This window comes from Eretmochelys imbricata, chromosome 1, assembly GCF_965152235.1.
Source record: "Eretmochelys imbricata isolate rEreImb1 chromosome 1, rEreImb1.hap1, whole genome shotgun sequence".
Lineage (NCBI taxonomy): Eukaryota > Metazoa > Chordata > Testudines > Cheloniidae > Eretmochelys > Eretmochelys imbricata.
Genome location: NC_135572.1, coordinates 285195451 through 285215038, shown reverse-complemented (window position 1 = coordinate 285215038; position 19588 = coordinate 285195451). Strand labels below are relative to the sequence as shown.

The window sequence follows — 19588 nt, the reverse complement described above, 5'->3', positions numbered from 1 at the left end:
AAATAGCAATGGGTGGGGGGGTGTGTGTGTGTGGGGGGGCAGGAACTTGTTCAAAACTCCCCACCGTATTGCATCCGGCGGGAGGTGCGGCTTCCCACGCCTCACGGACGGCGTGATGCGCCACTTCGTGGAACCCGTTCAGAAACGCACTGAAACGGGGGAATCGGTGTAAAACGGAGGCAGGGGTAGCAAACCCTTGGCGGACCCGCACCCTTTCCCTGGCGCCGTGCCTCCCTGCCCTGGGCACGATCGAAGAGCGTTGCAGAGCCTGGCTTCCCCCCGCCGGGCTCCCAGCACAGCTCATGTCGGATTTCCACTCCCGCCGCCGCCCTCCACACGTGCGCGCCGCGTTCCGGCTTCCCTGCGCGCCGCCTGCGGGGCTACTTCCCCCCGGGCCGCAATTGTTCTGCAGTGTTACCGGCGGGCAGCCCCTGCCGCTCAGCGTTTTCCTGCGCGCCGCGCAACCGCGACCCCAGGCTCCTGGGGGCACCCCAGACACCCAAGTCAGGCAGGTGGAAGCTAAAGGGTCCCCCCGCAACGGCCCCGGCTCGCTTCCTCGTGTTGAATTTCCAGCCTATTTATGCCGCTGGGGAGGGGAGGAGTTGTGGCAAGCTTGTGCCAGCCTCTCGCCGGGGCGCTCTGCCCGCCGCGCCCGCGCTGTTCCAGCGGCTCCCAGCGTGCAACCCAAGGGGAAAGGACGGCGGGGGGCGGGGCCGGCGCGGGCGGGGAGAGGAGAGGGGCGGGGCGGAGGAGGGGGCGCGCACGCGCGCTGGGAGCTCGGGGTGAGCCCCACGCGGGCGCTCGCGGAGCCTCGGCAGCGGTGCTCGCAGTTCAGCAGCGAGCGGGGGCTTTGGCTGGAGCCAATGAAGAGTGACTGAGCTGCGCCCGGCTTGGAGGCACCGGCACCCCGGGCGGCGGGCGGAGGAAGAGCAGCGGCTGCTCCGGCTCCCTCTCCCCGGCGCTCCCCGAGCTGCTATGGGTTAAGGGGAGAAGCGGAGAGCGGCGAACAATAAACCGGCTGCCGCCGGTGCGGAGCGCGGCTCCTGCTGCTGCCCGAGGGCGTGGAGGAGGAGGATGCGGGACGCGCCGAGCTGAGCCCGGAGCCGAGAAGTGGCCGGAGCCGGGCGGGGAGAAGGAAGAAGTGAGGCGAGCGAGGGGAAGGGGGCGGGTGGATGCTTTTTGCCGCTGCCCCGGTGCTGGAGCGGCGGCGGCGTAAGGGGAAGGAGGCGGAGGAGAGATGATCGCAGAGTTGGTGAGCGGCGCCCTGGGGCTCGTCCTGTATCTCAACACCCTGGGGGCGGATTTCTGCTACGATGACAGGTAGGTGGTGCCGGCGGGAGCCGTGCAGCCAGCCTGCGCTGGGAGCCCTAGGGGAGCGCGGGGGGGTCTGGGAACAACTTGGGCAGGAGCCGCCGCCGGCTGAGAGAAGAGCTCCCCGGGGCTCAGCGCTGGCGGAGCCCCCTCTGCTCCGAGCGCCTTCCGCAGGCGCGAACCCCCCCTTCCTCCCCGGCTCCTGGCCGGGCTCCCTGAGTGGGGGCCGGGGCGGCGCGCGGTGGGGGACGCGCTCACCTGTTGACGGAAGGGTTAGGCAGAGCCTTAGTCTGCGGTATCTTCAGCGTTAAATGCGCCCCTCGCCGCTGCTTTGCCTAGCTAGCATTGTTCGGTGCCTGCCAGAGCGCAGCCCTCTAATGCCCAGGCTGCCCCGCTGTCAGGACTCGTGTAGATCAAGTTTGTTTATTCTAAACGGGGAATTAAACAGCTGCAAGAAGAGAGAACGGAAAAGCGGTGCGGGTGGGGGGCAAGACGAGCTGCTGTATGTCCTAACAAACCGCTTCTTTCTCTGCAATCCCCCCTTCCCTCCCCCTCCACTGTTTGCAAGCGCTTAAGTTTTGGGGAAAACGAACATCTCTGCTCGGTGGGCGTTATGAACGTTGTGTGTGTATCTCCACTTCTCGTGTTTGTGTATGTTACTTAGTATAACAAAAACCCGTTAAACGATGTAACGTCTGGGTTGGGAAGGAAGATTCGCCCCCAGTAACAGATCTCTTCCCTCCACTGATTCTGTGACTATCTGATTTCCGAAGCATTTGACAGTTCTCTCTTTCTCTCTGGCACACACACAGACTATAGTAGCAGAATAGAGATTTCTGCTTTAACTTTGCACTGTACTTATTGCAAGTGCATACTGCGTGTGTGTATGCAGTGCCCGCTGAAGATCGGATAAGCAGCGCTTCTAAACGCATTTAGTTTTAATTTTAATTTTGTAGCTTTAGTTTGTGTGTTCAACATTCCTTTATGCTAATTAGCAAAGATGAAGTCCCTGGGGCTTGAAGTTGTCTTTTGCATTCGAGTTAGTTTGGGCAGCTAATGAGACCTGAACTGTGTTGTCAAAGAAACTGCATCGATTGCTGGAAAATGTCACGGTTTTGCTGGTGTCTCTACCTATTTCTTTCTTAAATGTACTTGTGTTTAGAAACTGATGAAAAGCTCCATTAGCAATTAGGGAACATTCCAATTTGTGCCTTTTCCGGTCACTTAATCTGATTACAATTAAAACAGATGCATAATTAAAATATATTAGGGAGAACAGCACGCCTGGCTAAACTTATTAACCATCCTGGGGTGTTTCATGCTACATTGAAATTGAACCATCCAAAAAGTGAGCATAGATTTACTTTGACAGCTTTTCATCAGCCTCTCTCTGCTTTGGAAAGTGAATTAATCCTCTGGGTAAGGGTGAGTTGGTGATTGGGATTTGGCAGAGTGGCTTTATGTGGAAGCCATGCTGCTTGAATCCTCCTATCTACTAGTAACTGGCCACCACAGTATGTCCTTGTCCTAGACCTAATCAAACTTAAAAAATGAATATATGTGTATATAACTTATAGGTCAGCGATTCGTGTTTCATATGCACATTGATTGGCAAAAACATTTCTAGCTAGAGTCTATGGGTATTAACCTTTTGGAGCTTTTATTTAGCTAAGGTGTGTGAGGGGAAAGATTGAGAGTGGGAAATGACTAAGGCAGAGCTATTGCTAGATAACTTGTTCCAAACTTTCAGGGACATTAATGGGAAGGGAAAGGATCAGTTATGGCTTTGATTAGTCCATTGCCTTGGGAAATAGTCTCTGTACTGGAGTCAATTAATTACTGAACTTGGAATGTTCTTCCATTCTCTTACACAGTATAAGAGTGCACCTGCCATAGTTAAGGTCTACCACGCTTTCCAGAATAAACCCCCTTTTTTGAGGGTTCCTACTATTATACTGAAACTGAATGCCAAATTTCAATTGTTATCCAGCATCTTAGCCCTGGAACAGTTTACAGTTTCAGACTGTAACCATTCAAACTTTAATCCTTAAAGTCAATTACATGTATTTGAAGAAGTTCTGTGAGGTAGTTTAAAATATTCTAGTTTGTCAGCCTTCCAGTTTTGTATAGTGATTCTTGTTTGTTTTAATATGCCTTTTAAAAACCACACAGAAGAAAAATCTACTTTTATTCTGAAATGTAAGGTCTGATTTAGCTCAACCGAAAGTGGGGAATTTTTTTCACACACTGACACTATCTGAACCCATCCTGTTACACTTAAGAACTGTAGGAATTTTGGAATATTTATGTGAACTTAAGTAGCATGTATTGCAAAACTGGGTTGTTTAAGGATGTGGTATAAACTTTTGTTTCCACTGGTCAGTCCAAATTAGCTAAGATTGCAGTTTCATTTGAAATACTACTTAGCGTTATTGATGTAGCGGTCAAGGTCTCTCGATCCTACCATAATTGTGCTTTAACACCATTAGAATAGGGGTTCTCAAACTGGGGGTCGGGATCCCTGAGGGGGTTGTGAGGTTATTACATGGGGGGTCATGAGCTGTCAGCCTTCACCCCAAACCCCGCTTTGCTTCCTGCATTTATAATGGTGTTAAAAATATAAAAAAGTATTTTTAATTTAGAAGGGGGGGATTGCATTTAGAGGCTTGCTGTGTGAAAGGGGTAACCAGTACAAAAGTTTGAGAACCACTGCATTAGAAAATATTAGTAATGTTTAATTGCAGGCCATCTCTGAAAGAATGGAAAAGATAATCACATGGTATCCTCTTAACATAAATCTCACACTGTTTAAATTAAATTCTAAAATACGGATTTGTTTATGTCTTTGGCTTTTAAATAAATTAAACACTTCTAGTAGTTGTAACTAAAATATAGCAATTCACTAGGGTTCACTGAACTCCAATTAATGACAGTTCTGTACAGTAGGTCATCTAATTAGCACATTTTCAACTACCTCACTGAAAGGGACAGGAAAAACAAATGTTGCAAGATAGTAATAGCTTTTCCTAGCTCACCGTGTTTAAAAATGGGATTCTCAGACCTAAAATGTTCTTTTAACTGTAATCGCAGAATGGCACTGCCCTACAGGACCTTTCTTGAAAAGTAACACTAGATAAGGAGGTCAGTGTTGGAACTGCAGGACACAGCACCCCATGTGGGAGACGGATCATGCTTCTAACTTTAAGTGAATCAAGATTGTACATTTAAGCTTGGAAACTGTAATGTTTGTTTCAGGAGGGCATCATGTTACCTTAACTTTTTCTATTTCCTTTTCCACTAGTTTGAAATTATATCAGAATCTGTTCTTTATATATATAATGACCAAGCTTACTATATAAAGGGTGTCTGTAATTGCTTTCTGTATTTTTTTTAAGTAGGTTGGCTAAGATTAAGTGGCATCGTAAAAACTTCTTATAGCAAAATCAATTTCCCTATGGTAAAACTTAATATTTTAGAGGCTTCATGGCACCATACCGAAAACTGTGCGTGATGGGGATATAACAAACTTACCTCGTCTAAACTTGATTGTTTTATATCAAAGGGCTCAATATTTCTGTTTTTCTCCCCTCTCACCCCATTCATCCAGTTAAATTGAAATGGAATGAATTTAAAGTCTTTGGGTAAGAAATAGAATAAGAAAATGTGTACATCCCTTCCTTTAATCGTAAATTCATATAATTTACGTGAAGTGTACTTGAAAGCTAGACTTGTCTGTGGAATATTAATGAGGAGAATGAACGCCTGTTGATTTTCTTATGGTTCAGACTGGGTATTGAAAACTTTGACTGAAGTAGTGGCAACTAAACCAAAGTGCAGTATAATGGAGGGAGTCCCCCCTGTTTTTCTGTTCCCCTCTAATCCCAGAAAATTCAAATGATGCATGCAGAATTTACAAAAGCATGTTTCTTTTCCTCCCCTCTGCTGTAATTTTCCTAAAGGGTCTTGATGTTTCTAAATTGCATGCTAAGATCATGTGGAAAGACTCCCTCTCTTCATCTAGAAATAAGGTAAATATTTTTCCCAATTATCTTTCTTTTTGGCCAGTTGATCATTGGGAGATAGGGAGAAAATTATACGAAAGAACAAGTTGAATGGGGAGTACAATACTTAAATTTTGTGTAATACCACATTGAGCTGACATTGCTGGTTAACACAGGGTTTAGCTGAGAAAAATCAGTTGGAACTGATACAGCCGTATTGGGGGAATGTAATTTCCGTGACTGGGCTGCGTTGAAGATTTCCTTGTGGTTTTGTTGCCATGTGTTAAATCCAATTTCTTGCCAGATTAAGGGGGCTAATTTCCAGTCATGTACATTAAATTCTCATTCACGGTAATGAGAATTGCACTTATATGTACCAGTATGACAGGAAAGATGTCTACTGCTGTGATTAGACTAACACAGTTGCTTTTGCTTGCCCACTTGTGCTTGACTTTAAATTGCAGTTTTTGTTTAACTGGCTATTGGGTGCTTTGTTGTGATGGTGTAGTCCTTGGTGTAACTTGTGCTAGGTCACTGTAAGTGTACAACTGGGGTGTGCAAGATTTAGTGCTTCTGTTACCTGAGATCGTACATATCTACAGTGACCATCTCAATAACAACTCCTCCATTGAAGTTTTTGCTCTTCTACTAAGTATTTGAAGAAAGGCTCATTTTAAGGATAGTATTAGTATGATCTTTTGACCTTAAGTGATTAGATAATTCTGTAGACCATTCATAAAACTGATGCATTTGAAAATACCAAGTTTTTTTAAAACAGATGTCCTTTGTGTAGATAGATGGAATTCTGTTGTTCACCCTTACTTTCAGTAATTATCGTAGACAAATGTAGACTGCATGCTATCCCCAAGTTTTACAATCTTGATTCGTAAATCAAGAAGTTAAAGTGAATTACATGACAGGAAATTCTTTGTGAGGTAGCCTTTTTATGAACTAATCGCTAGGGGAAAACAGCCATTTATATGAATGATAGAAGGTATGTTTCCTACCTTTATTGCGTAGGAGGTTTATTCAATCAAATAAAATACAATAGACCAACGTTTTAGTTTATGCTCTATTCTGTTTAGTAAGCACAAATTGAACTGCCATGCTGATGGGAAATGATTTCAAACAGCTCTCTTCTATAGTTTTGGCTTAATGCTCCAACCTGTGTCAAGTCTTAGTACACATTTAAGATATTTATTATCCAAAACTATTGCTCAAAGTAAAATTAAGCTGAATCCATACGCTATTGCACTGTATCTCTGTTGGGCCTGCCACATGAGATTTAATCTAGCAAGTGACCCAAATACATGTGCTGGAAGAGCAACTATAAGTACACTGGGGAAAACTGCTTGCCATCTGTCTCTTAGTTGATCTTTATGTATATTTGATTATTAATTTACATTTATGATTTTTAGAGTCCTTTGTCTTGTCATCTACACTTAATTTTTCAGTTCGAATGCACACTCCTGGAAGCACTGACGTTCCTGCTGTTATAATAGTCAAATGGGTGCAAACTGTCAGATTGCAACAGTGGGATTAAGATGGGAAAGTCCTAACTCTCTCTTTTTTTTTTTTTTTTCCTCCCTGCAGCTCGGCATGCTAAATGTGCTTATTCAAAATGGTCATGATGATAGCAGTTATTTGAAGCTGTGGCCTTTAACGCATTGATAGAGGAGAATGTACTCCAGAACAGATGCCTGCATAATCTCAGCTAAGGAGACTAACCATTTTCAAGTGGTATAATTAAAAGCAACCAAGCAAACAAAATACCTGATCATGAAGCCTGATGAATCTATTGCATTGACATTTATCATATTATTCCGTTTTCCAATGCTAACACACGATGACGCCCACTGTAATACTTCTTGTTTGTTTGTTTGTTTGTTTTTCAACCATTACACATTGAATGAGTCAGCTTTTGTTGCTTAATCAATCTAGATATCCTTCATCCAGAAGAATGACATTTGTGACTCTTTAGTAGGGATGCCATGGTACAGACTCAGAAAGTCAATTACTGTTTGGCATTCCTATACATCACAATATAAGATGAGAACCTGAAAGTTTTCCATGAATGTACAGCAGTTACGTAAAGCATGAATCCTGTCCTCCTCTAATATCTAGTCCATGGTGGATAACTGCTTGTTTCTGGATTTGAGAAGACTCTGTATTGGGGTCATTGGCTAGTTACCTGGATCACTTGATTATTACCTGTTCTGTTCATTCCTTCTGAAGCACCTGGCATTGGTCACTGTTGGAAGGCAGGATTCTGAGCTAGGATGGAGTGACGCAGTATGGCCATTCTTATGTTCTTACTTCATCTTCGGGAAGCTCATCCCGCTCATGATAGAGTTTCAAATTGAAGTGCTTTGTGGAATATTAACATCATGTTAGCTTGCCAGAGTGGAAGTCATTCATAAGGCTCAGAAATCTCCTCTATTTCTTGAACATCTGATATATCTGTAAGAAAGGAGTGATAATTTAGAACTACCAGTGCCACTTCCCCTTCCCTACCTTTCTCTTTTATTCCTCTTCTAACTTTGAGGTCTCTGAGATTGCTTGTGGAGCAAGATTTGTTATGGATTCATGGAATCATGCCTCTAGCTTACATGTGCTTGCTGCTGAAGCTCTAGGTTCAGTCCTCTTGGTAATCTGTAGTAGAGATTGTTACAAACATACAGTCAAACTTCAGGTAGCAGGCAAAATAATTTTGAACACCGAGGAAGTTCTTTCACTTGTTTAATTCGCTTAAAGCATGCTGACACCCATTAAAACTCAAATCCCTTCTTTGGCAGCATGGTCAATGAGTTTGTTAGCTTTACATTTCCTCCATTATATTGTTTTACAGATTTGTCTGAATTTTTATCCTTTAAAAAATAAAAAAGTACCCATTTATTTATTTACTTTTCATTTTGAGTTTCCCCCAGTATTGTTGACCTAGAATATCTATTTTTATGTGGAGTCTCAAATTTTATATTGGTTGTCCTACATCTTTGGTCATGGATATCCTGGCCTCTAGCATGCTGAAATGGTTTTGGAAGGCGTCTTGATTGTTGATCTCTATTGCTGGCCTTTGAGGTTTGGCAACCTTTTGAACTGCTTGTGCTCTCTTGACTTGCATCATGAATGGTCACATGTATTCTGCTTATCCGCCTTCAAAGATCTGAGCACATTCTGCGCACGAGTTGTTTATGCCAACAAGAAACCATGCAGTACTGCAAGGTTTCAGTCTATCTCTAGTAGTTCGGATTCTCAAGTCACATTTGTTTGGACCTTGCGTGGTCCTTTAGGGTTAAAGAAAGGAGTTCATGTTTTCAGTTTTTCATGAATGGATCAGGTGGTATCTATACAGGTTGCAGCATGTTTAACTAAAAATGGTTGAGCTGACAGATGTTATCACTGTGCCTTCTGTTGATGCTTCAGCATGGTTGAGATGCTGTTACACCTGTCTGATCTGATGAATGTGTAGCTTGTTAGGAAAAACCAACACTGAGGACTGTAGGGATGGCAAAGAATGGAACAAGGAGACCTAAGTCTGGCTTTCATATGAAGGATCTCAGTATTCTATTACTGCTTTTGGTTTACAGACTGAGCAAGTCTACACTTAAAATCCAACAAAACTGTTGGGTATTCCTGTTCTCTAATTGTGACTGCTACTCACTGTATCTGGTACTTACTGCACTCCAGAGTCTCCTGTTACTTTCCAATGAAGAGAGAAGGAAAAGTAGTGAGGAAATCCTGAATTCTAATCCTGGCTCTGACATCTTCCTGTGGCCATGTGCAAATTACTTAGTCTTTTTGTCATAGTTTTTCCATCTGTAACATGGGGCTAATTGGCAGGAGGATAAATCGCCATGCAAATGATGAGTATTTTCTCTTAGTGCTCACTCACCTTCTTTATGGTTATCCCCTTAAATTGTAGTCTCAGTTCTTGCCATTTGTTTATTGTGTTTTCTGGCATCAAAACTATTTATTTTGACTGAGCTCCATATTTTCAGTTTATTTGCTCTTCAATGGCTTTTCCACAAATGGCTCATATTCTTGCTTTAACACCATTACAAAATCAGTGTAATATCTAAAAACGTGTGTGTGTGTATAGTATAATATGAGTACAATAAAATATAGGCGTTTTCCTTGCTGCCCATCTTTAACTTCTTCTCCATAATACCTCAGACATGAGACCTTGTGTTTTGGCGTCTCCCATTCCAGCAGAGAATGAATGAACCTCCCTTTGAAACCAGTCAATGTAGCTCCTTAATTCATCTGTAAGGGTCATTGTTGAGTGACTCAAAGCACTTCCTCCTCCCCAGGAGCTGAGACCATTGCCTCAGGAATGCTTTCAGTCCCAGCTGGTCCAGGAAGCCGAGACTGGCAGGTAATTGAAGCAGGATTTTCCGCATGGCAGTACAAAGCATTGCGACTTCACAACTGGTCTGGTCTGTGGGATCCCCTTTTTATTCATAGACCTGTCTAATAGACGAAAGGAAGCTTGAGCTTTTGACTCACAGCCCAAGAGAGAGGAGACAGTTTTGCCTCCAGAACTCAGCGCTACAGGTTTACGAAAGTCCTTTGCTTTCTGAATTTAACAATGTAAATCTTCAGCTAGCTAGTACAGTACTAACTTGGTAAGAGAGCAACAAAAGCACTGAAAACAAGACGGCCATGGTTATAAATTCTGTACTCGTGTCTCTGAGATGTCATCTTCACATAGTGGCTAATTTAAGTGCTTACTTCCACGCAGAAGCATTGCTCATTTGTCACTCTCTGAAATAGCACTTAGGCTCTTCCCAATAACTTTCTCAGAATGATACTGATTATTTAGTTTGGCATCAAAAAGTCGGAGTCCATTGTTTGGGATTCTATGTGTGGGCATCGAAAAGCGCTAAGCAATGCTTCTCTTTTTCTGAATATTAAGTGGTATTAAGATGGAGGAATGATTTGATGGGAGAGTGAGGGAGAAAAGACAATTGTAATCAGCAAAATCTTATCTCTTTAAGAGGTAGGGTTTGTTTACACTGCAGATGCTACAGTGGCGCAGCCATACTGTTGTAGTGTAGACACTACATGATGGAATGGTTTTTTCCATCCACCCTCTTGAGAAGTGGTAGCTAGGTTGACGGAAGGATTCCATTGACCTAGGGTGTCTATACTGGGGTTTAAGTCACTTTAATTACATCTCTGAGAGATAACAAGTTTGGCATAAGTTTTAAGTGTAGACCAAGCCTCAGTATTTGCAACAGGAAAATAAGTAGGGTGACACATGAAAGTAAACAAGGAACTTCGCTTCACATAGGGTTCAACCAAGCCCTGGGAAACCTTGCAGCCTATAGGTATTTGCATAGGTATAAGATAAGCTCATTGTGTGAAGGCTTGTAAGACATATAGGTATTTGCATAGGTATAAGATAGGCCCTAAAAGTGTGAAGGCTTGTAAGACCATAGCTTAGCTAAACTAAACCAGAAACCCAAAAAAGCCTTCTTGTAAGCAGCTAGCCAGGAGGAACCGTAGATCATAAGATATCATGATATTGAATGTGGTCATAAACAAGTAAGATTAAACTGCTGACAAGTAACCAGAAGATTCCAGTTGCTATCAGCTTTAGATATATTAAGGTAGGAACATCAACAGATGAGTGACCACAAGGATTCCATGGTAACTAATTGACTTATATGCTAATAAACTTGAGGTAAAAGGTCTAGTAACCTATGGGAGACAAGAACCCCAACATTAGTAGGGTGAGGAAATATAGATAAAGAAAAGGAGCAGAAACCCTACTTAATATACATTAGACATAGTGGATGTCAGTGTTTGAAAAGAATTCCACTCTGTCTGCCTCTCTCTCAAATAAGCACTTGTCCTGATCCAGTTCTCATTAGTCAATGGAAAGATTCACATTGACTCTTTCTAATGAAGTCCGGATCAGGTCCATAGTTCTTCCTCCAAAATCTGTGAAAAGGGGATAACAAAGTTGAAGTTGTTTACTGGGAGCTAGGTAATACTTCCTCTGTACCTGTCACTGACTAATGTCCTAACCATTTTTAAACTCTGCTCTGATCTCATCTCTTATTTTAGAACCATTAAATTGTAATGGTGCTGGTTTCCTTTTCCAATCACTAACTTCCAGCATAGTGTGGACTTCAGTTATTATAGCCATTTTAGGTGTGATTCTGCCAAAGTGTACTTAGACTGCCCCCGTCCCTAGGGTCTCTGTTCAAATTATTATGCTGCGATCAAACACCTAACTTGTTTTGTAGTCAAGTTCGTCATAATTTTCATGCATGTATGTGTATTTCTGACAAATTAAGTGTCTTATCTGCAGGTATGGATTTGTTATATTGTTATGAGACAAAACACACATGTCCTGGAAGGGGGAGGTAGAGGTTTGGACCTAAAACCTGGACCAATGTTTTCAGAACCGACTAGTGATTTTGGATGCCCAACTTGATAACTTAAGGAGGTCTAATTCCACCCCCAACCTGGCAACTCTCATCCTCTGAAAGTCAAGCAGATAAAATCGCTAGCTACTTCGGAAAATTTTTGCCTTGGTCTTTTGGAATATGCCTATACAGCAAAGAAAAACCTGCTGCTGGCCCATGCCAGCTGACTCGGGATATAGGCTGTTTCATAGCTGTGTAGATTTCCGAACTGGAGCCTGAGCTCTGGGACCCTCCTACCTCAGAGTTCTAGAGCCTGAGTCTGGAACTCTCCGCTGCAATGAAACAGCTGGCAGCCAGAGCTCCTTGAGTTCAGGGTTTTCCTTGCTGTGTAGACATACCCCACGTCCTCCCATAGGACTCCAGGGGTATTTATTTTTTGTTTTCGTCTTGTGAGTGCTATCACTTAACTGGTGGCAATAGAAGATCCTTTAGCCTGCCTATGGGCTGGCCCCTCAAGGGTGATACCACTGACTCATAAACAACAAACTAGCATGCTAAATAGTACACTGCTGCACAAACACTTGAGGAAAACTGCTTCTTAAAATGCACCACACATATGCCTTCAGTCTGGTCTGCACCATATACACTCCCCTTCTGTCCTGTGTGTACTTGAAGCCTTTTGATGGTATCATAAAACCAAATTGGGCACATGGCATTATACAACATAACAACACTCAAGGGCAGCAACAAGTTAAATTTGTGACTAATTGGCCCTTCTGTTGCAATGGATTTGTGAAATGTATATGTACTTTAAAAGTGCGATTCTACTCTGAAATTGTAGTAAAAATGGCTTAGTGAGGTTATAATTGTTTGTTTCTCAATGCATTTGTATTGGGGTTGTCTCATTGACAATTAAAATCGTTTTCCTAACTGCTGTTCATGCAGTGCTGCAGCAGTGCCACTGTAGTGCTTGTAGTGTAGACATACCCTAACAGACAAACCTCCTAACACTGCTGAAGTTTTAGTCTCACAGATGGAGACACTAAGTGAAAACCTGGTGCCAGTTGAAGTCAGTGGGAATTTTGCTATTGACTTTAATAGGGCCAGGATTTCACCAGTAGCTGTGTGGCCTTGGGCGAGTCCCTGAAAGCAGTGACAGAGCCAGGACTAGATTTCTGGTTACTAGTCCTGTGATTGGTTCACCACTCTGTGCTGTCTTTCAAACACCTTCGCTCCCCCCCTCAAAAAAACGCCCCACCCCACTTGAAAATCTATTTTCACATACATGATCTGACTTCTAAGATTTGGTCTAGTCTGGAAAATCTTCTATTACAATCTAAGATCCTTGTCATAGATAAACTTCATAAACATTTATTTTTATATTAGGCCCTGATCCTGTCATACGGTGAGAGCGATTGGATTCCTGTGGGGTCTGACTGTGGATCTAATTGCAGGATCAGGGCCTAAATAATTACAGGTGAATCTTGGTAACATCAGTCTTAATTTAAGTCTCAGTATTTATATACTTGTACAAGAGGAAATTTTTAAAGGTTATATTTTTGGGGAAGGAGGTATTTGTTTCGCAAGTTAACTTTAGTTGCAGTAGGAATTGTGGAAAGTTTTTTTTTTCATTTAAGCAATTAACTGTTCTTTAACTAAACTTGCTGATCTTTTACAGTATTTAAATTAAAAAAACAAAGAAACCCTGCCCCGCAAATAAACATTAATTCAGATCAAAGACAGTTTTTTTCTAGTAGCCAAATAAATAAATAAACAAAAAATAATCTAAACACTGCTTGGATGCATGTAGTTAAATTTTTTCAGCATTGGCTTAGCATTCGTTCTTTTTGCAAATTTCATCAGGCAAAATGGTATTTTTATGTGTAGCAGTTAGTTTTTCATAAAAGTTCCATTTATTTATAGCTTATTTGTAACACTGTTGTACCTGAATGCATTTTGTATGCTTTATATGAAAAGGCATAGCAGTATGGGGTACCTCACATCACTGTAAATTATTCCTCCTGTATATCAAAATCATTCAGAATACTAAAACCCCCCACACTTACCATTTTTTAAATTAAAGTGAAATCTTCACTTTGAGAATATTTTAGCTTTTTAGGAGTAAGGTTAAAATAAGGCAAAAGACCAAAGAGAATAAGCTATGATTTTGTTTCATACACACCCTTTGCTTTAAAAAAAAAAAAAAAAAAAAATTCCAGAGAGGCAGGTTGGTTCAGTGGATAGAGCAATGTACGTCGAGCCCCAGCCCTATATCTACTATATCTGGCTCTGCCACTGACTGGCTGGGTGACCTTGGACAAATGACTGCATCTCTTGGCTTCTCTTTCCCCTCCCACCCTTTGTCTGTCTTGTCTTTTTGGACTGTAAACTTTTTGGGGCAGGGATTATTTTAGGCTATGTCTGCTCTTAAAATGCTAAAGCAGCACAGTTGTGTAGACACTTGCTACAGCAGTGGAAGGGGGTCTCCTGTCACTCTAGTAAATCCACCGCTCAGGGAGATGGTAGCTATGTTGATTGAAGAATTCTTTAAATCTTTTTTCCGAAGGGGGGAGGGGGAGCAATGAGAGGGAGGAAAGAAACAGGGGTGTGGTGGTGGAGCTCCAGAGAGAAGGGCTACAGCAAGCAGGCCCTCGCACAGTGAAGCAGCAGAGAGAACTGGCCGATCGGGGACATCTCAGAACAGGAACTAGGAGGAGCTCTGTGCCAGTGCATTGGGAATAAGGAGCGAGGCGGTCGCTCTGTGTGGCTTTGCAGAGAACAGTAGAAGAGGGCACCGGAGGGGTTTGTTGGGGAAAGTTTACTGGTGCTGAAGACGACTAGGAGCACCCAGGACTCAACTGCCAGATTGGAACTTTGCTCAGGACTCCTGAACTCTGTGTGCAGACACATTGCTCAGTGTCTGCCCTTTCAGACTGTGCTACCATTGGGCCTGTGGAGCCTTGGTTGGGATGCAACCCTGTTTTACTGCTCTCCCCTACATTTCCCCTTGTTGTTTTTCTCCTCTCATATCTCTGTAAATACATATTTCCCTTTCTTACATCCGCTGTGCTTTTCCGGTGGGTGGGTGTTCACTCTGGAGGGTTTGGAACAGGTGCCCCTCGGATTTTTCCAGCTGCATTCCTGTGTGCATCTTCTCTTGGCCAGAGCTGTCTGCAGAGCAGACTCTGTCTTGGCCATGAGGGTGCTAAAGTTACATCTAGTGTAGACCAGTCCTTAATATGTGTATGTACAGTGGATAGACTGGTGTGGTCAAGAGTCTGTAAATGCTAGTGTAATATAAATAATCTCTTTTTGAGTTTTGAGGAAGGGAGTTTAGTGGCAGTTCCTTTCTATTTTTTCCATTCCGGTAGTCAATTTACCCAGATTACCATCACCTTTGGTAGTCCAGCTTAGTATCTCTCTTCAATATGCACCTTCTTGTAGATTCCTATATGTGCAAACATATTGCTGTCAGCTGTTATCAACTCTTAATGTCATTATTTTAGCTTGAGTTGAACCAGTAGGTTTACAGACATTCACTATGGAGTCTGGCATTGCATGGTTATCTAAAGATAGGCTCAAATAGCTGGAACTTCATACCCCACAAATAGAGTTAAAAAACAATAAAAAAGGTTTAAATGTATGAAGGCAACAAGCTGCTTTCTGTCTTCTAGAAATTAAAGGGCCAGTGGCAGGGCTCTTGCTAAAATGAAGAAAATAACCTTCAATTTAGACATACTAATAAAAAAGTAGACATCCCTGGCCAAAAACAATCAATTGGCTGAGGTATGATGTATTTGTAAAAGCAACTATGCAGGAAGCCCTTCACCTTTAGGGGACTGGCAGCTCCTTCCTTTATCTTATCTAAATATTTCAGTCACATTCTTCATATAAGATCCTTTCCAAGTATGCTCTTCTGACTGCAGCTGGTCCTTCCAGCATTCCTGGACAGGATCCTGTGTAAAAGGAGAATAGTATCCCAAACAGACAAACATCTCTTGATTGCTTTGTCTATGCCTAATCTACTAGCTTGTGGTGCTGCTCAGGCAAGTTGCTTTATCTTCTTTGCCTCTTTTCCTTATTTTACAAATGCGGAGTACACCAACCCTGTAGTGCTTTTATCTGGTGTAGGCTATTTACTGGCATTATGACTGCTTAACTTGGAAATGGGTTCAGTTTAGTGTGTGGGTGCTGGTGGCCTGTGAGCAGTGCTTAATTTGTGCCAGGCTTGCCAGGGATGAGCCCCGGCATCTGTAGGCTTGGCGATTCATAGCCCCAGCATCTCTGGGCTCCTGGCCAGCAGCTACCACTCTCCAGTTGCCCAGCCGGTGCTTAATTTGTGCCAGGGCTCAGCTCCGGTACCTCTTTCATTATAAATTAAGCAATGTCTGTGACGTACATGAGGTCAGACTAGATGATCTGCTGGCCCCTTCTGGCCTTAATCTCTGACTCTAAATGTGTAAGAAAGTCAGTTCATCGCTCAAGAAATGTGAATACGTTGAGGGTCTTCACACTGCAGTAGCTCTCTCAGTGTACGCACAGGGTTAGCTTTTAGGGAGAAAACTTGTCTAAGGAGAATCGGTGAGTAGCACTGTGAGCTTGATATAAATGCCTTGACAGATTATGCTGCAATAGCTTCAGTCAGGGTACTGCCCTGCACATGTACAGTTTCCAAAAATTTCACATTACATATGATATTTAAAACTACTAAATGGACTCTACACTTGTTTTGTACATCTCAGGGAGACTAAACTTTTAGATATTGGTGAGGATTATTGTACTGTAATTTATTATAGATAAAATAGATTAAGAAATTCCAGTTTGTAGTACTTCATATAGTGTATTAACTGGTAAATTTATAATGGCATAAGTGACCTAGCGTATACTACAGCACAAGTGTTAAGGTCAAAGTTTGAAGTCTAAGGGACTGAGGGAGTCCAACACTTCTCAGGATTAGTTTCTACATGAGTAAAATGGTTCAAAAGCATGCAAGTAAAAATGTTATACTTACAGGTAAATATATAGGAACTGAAGGATATAAAACTTCTTGCTTATATTGATGTATTGCCAAACTCATAACATATTGGAATTTTCAGACATAACTGGGATTAAGATCAGCTTGTTGAGTGATTAATTTTCTCCAGCTCTAATGTAATCGGTACAATGCCTCTTATGAGTATAACTTACATTATACCTTCTCAGTGTGGGGAGAAGGCATAAGGACATCTGTTCACTAAGTAGCGGAGTGGGAGTGAAGATTGAGCATTTCTGTTCAAGAAGTGTTCTGAGAGCACTCTTCTAATCCTAAAGATGGTATGCAAAATAAACTAGGGGAAAATGGTAATACGTGGAGTAAGGGACTACTTGGCTTCAGTACAAATGGCAGACTTGGACTTTAAATTGGATCATATTGTATTGTGTGGTCAGGAGAAAGAGGTAGTTGGGCAGCATGGGAGAGACCTCATTCATCTGTTTTCACTAGGTTTATCGTTGACTTTACCTGCCACCTCCTGACTTCTCATGGACTAAGATCTCACACAGAATGGCTAAGGGTGGCAGAAATGGTCTCAGCAGGCAGAAAATGTTGCCAGACGAGTAACGGAATATCAAATTGTTTATAGCACAAAAAGATACTGAAATTTCACCAGTTATGCAGAGTCTTTTGTCAGGGTAGAACACATGTTTGGAGGGTAAGCTCATCAGGATAGAGACCATGTCAAATACTGTGCTTGTACACTGCCTGGCACAAAGGAATCCTGGTCCTGTCTGGGCTGCTTCCAGTGACATAAATCTTTGATTACAGTAATAATAGTGGATGTCTTTTGTCCACTTAACCCTACTTCCAATGTACCAGCTACATCAATCAGTACAGTGATTGGGAGGGAGGGCTAGTGAGAGGGGGTGTATGACGAAGGGGGAAGCTTCCAGAAGAATGATCAAGTTTAATATGAAATTGAACTGACTATATTTGTATGCCCGTAGAAATCTGTAAGCAGTACAGCGTTCTGTTAAACTGAGTTGTTGTTTGTATCCTACTAGCCTTAATTTATTTAGTTATTGCTCCAAAATTCAGGAAATGTGTCAGGATCCAGCTCTTCAGATGAAAAAGCACTTCCAAAGCATTTACATATAGAGTGTTAGGTGATGGCTCTACCTGATAAAAGCAAAGTGGCTGATTGATTGGTCTAATGACATCATTTTGAGGTCTGAAAATAGTTTTGAAACAGTGCAAAAAAAACCCAACCCATGAACCTTAGACTCAGCCAACAAAATGAGCTATGTTAGCCTCTGACAGGGATGCTACAGAAGCTATCATGTAAAGGGTACTGTGGTGTTTGGAAGTTGCTCACTTTTCTCCTCACCCCTTTCCAGAATTCTTGTAGTGTCTGTGCACACCTGATGTTGGACACAGCTCTGTCTTAATCCTATTCCTGAAAACCTGGTCATCTCTGACTTAATTAAAAGTTCAAACTGTCATCGCCATTGATAATGCATCACTGACAATGACAGCTGTTCTACCACAGCTACTTTGTTGTTTTTTCTGGCAGAATGGATCTAAATTTCATAACTGCTAAATGTGGGAAATCAAATACTCTCACTTTGTGCTATGCATTCTCTGAAGGACTTTAAGTGAGTCAGCTGGTGCAGAGGCAGCATTTCAACTATTGTATCAATAAGTGCCTAACCTGTCTTTTAATTCAGTTTAATTTAGAATTAATTGGACCTTAATACTGTTGTAGTTAAAGAAAAACATACTGAAATGAACTGTACTATACAGATTAGTAAGTGGCCTAACGTCTAAGCAGAGGCACTGTGTGTTCTCAAATGGGGGATATCTTAACTTTAGGTTACTGAAATGTTGGATTCTAAATCTGTGTTGGGGAGGATGATGGCTCACCTCGTAGCTTCCAAGAAGTGAATTCCAAGGAAGATGTAGTAATTTTCGCTGGTGGCCATCTCATTAGACACTGATGCCATCCAGGTCAAGATTTAAGGAAACTGTTCTGTAGTTGCTGAGTGTGAGTCAGGAAAGAGATAACATGGCAGCCTAGGCCTTGGCACTGTAAGCAGTTGGGCATACGTCCAACTTCTCACATGTTAGTACTCCCACTGGATGAAATTCTGGTCCCTCTGAAGTCAACTATACACGTACTGACTTAAATAAGGGCACAGTTTCACCAACTGCATTAGGTGGGACTGTTTTGGTGCTTAAAGTTAGGCACATTGCTAATTGTTTGCAAGACTGAGGCCCTGCAAGGAAACAAGAATAAGACTCATTTTGAAGTCTGAGCTGAGTTGCTGTTGAATGACTGACAGCCAAGGTGGGGAAACTGATAGACCTTTTGGCCATAAGCAAATATAATACAGTATGTTAAACATAAATAACTACAATTCATAACATGTTCTGCTTGTCCTAAATAATGAAGTAGGGAAAATGTTTGTGGCGTGTGGTTGTTCTTGTAATATTTTTTTTTAATTATTTTTGGCATAAAGACACACAAGGAATTAGTATTAATATTGTCATCTTTCCTTATTCAAAAGAAGTCAGTAATGTGATTCTTCTTTAAGTAACCCCCAAAAACCTAAACAGAAGCTGCAGGTTAAAAAATAGTGTCTACTTCTGAATCCTTAGAAGTTTTGTAATGTTTGGCTTTTAACATGATGCTTACAGCAGTTGAGGTATAATAAATTAATAGATTTCCTACTGCACTTTAAAGTAAAAAACCCTGGGGCATATCCTCAACTTGTGTAAATTGTCACTGGCACATAAAATTTGGTAAAAATGAATGCAATATACAGAGTTGTTTGTCTTAATAGATCAATCTGTCTATATGTGGCACATGTACAGCTAGCTTTGCAGAGCCTAGTTTCATGTTTCTTGGCTAGAAATATCACTGA

General features: G+C 42.1%; 1 protein-coding gene across 1 annotated transcript in view; it reads left to right on the top strand.

Moving 5' to 3' along the window:
- The first annotated feature begins 1237 nt into the window (after positions 1-1237).
- Positions 1238-19588, top strand: part of TMTC2 (transmembrane O-mannosyltransferase targeting cadherins 2) — a 380329-nt gene continuing 361978 nt past the window's right edge. The window contains exon 1 of the mRNA XM_077807709.1: positions 1238-1320. Within this exon, the coding sequence (XP_077663835.1) occupies positions 1238-1320 (83 nt within the window). The remainder of the gene's footprint in view (positions 1321-19588) is intronic.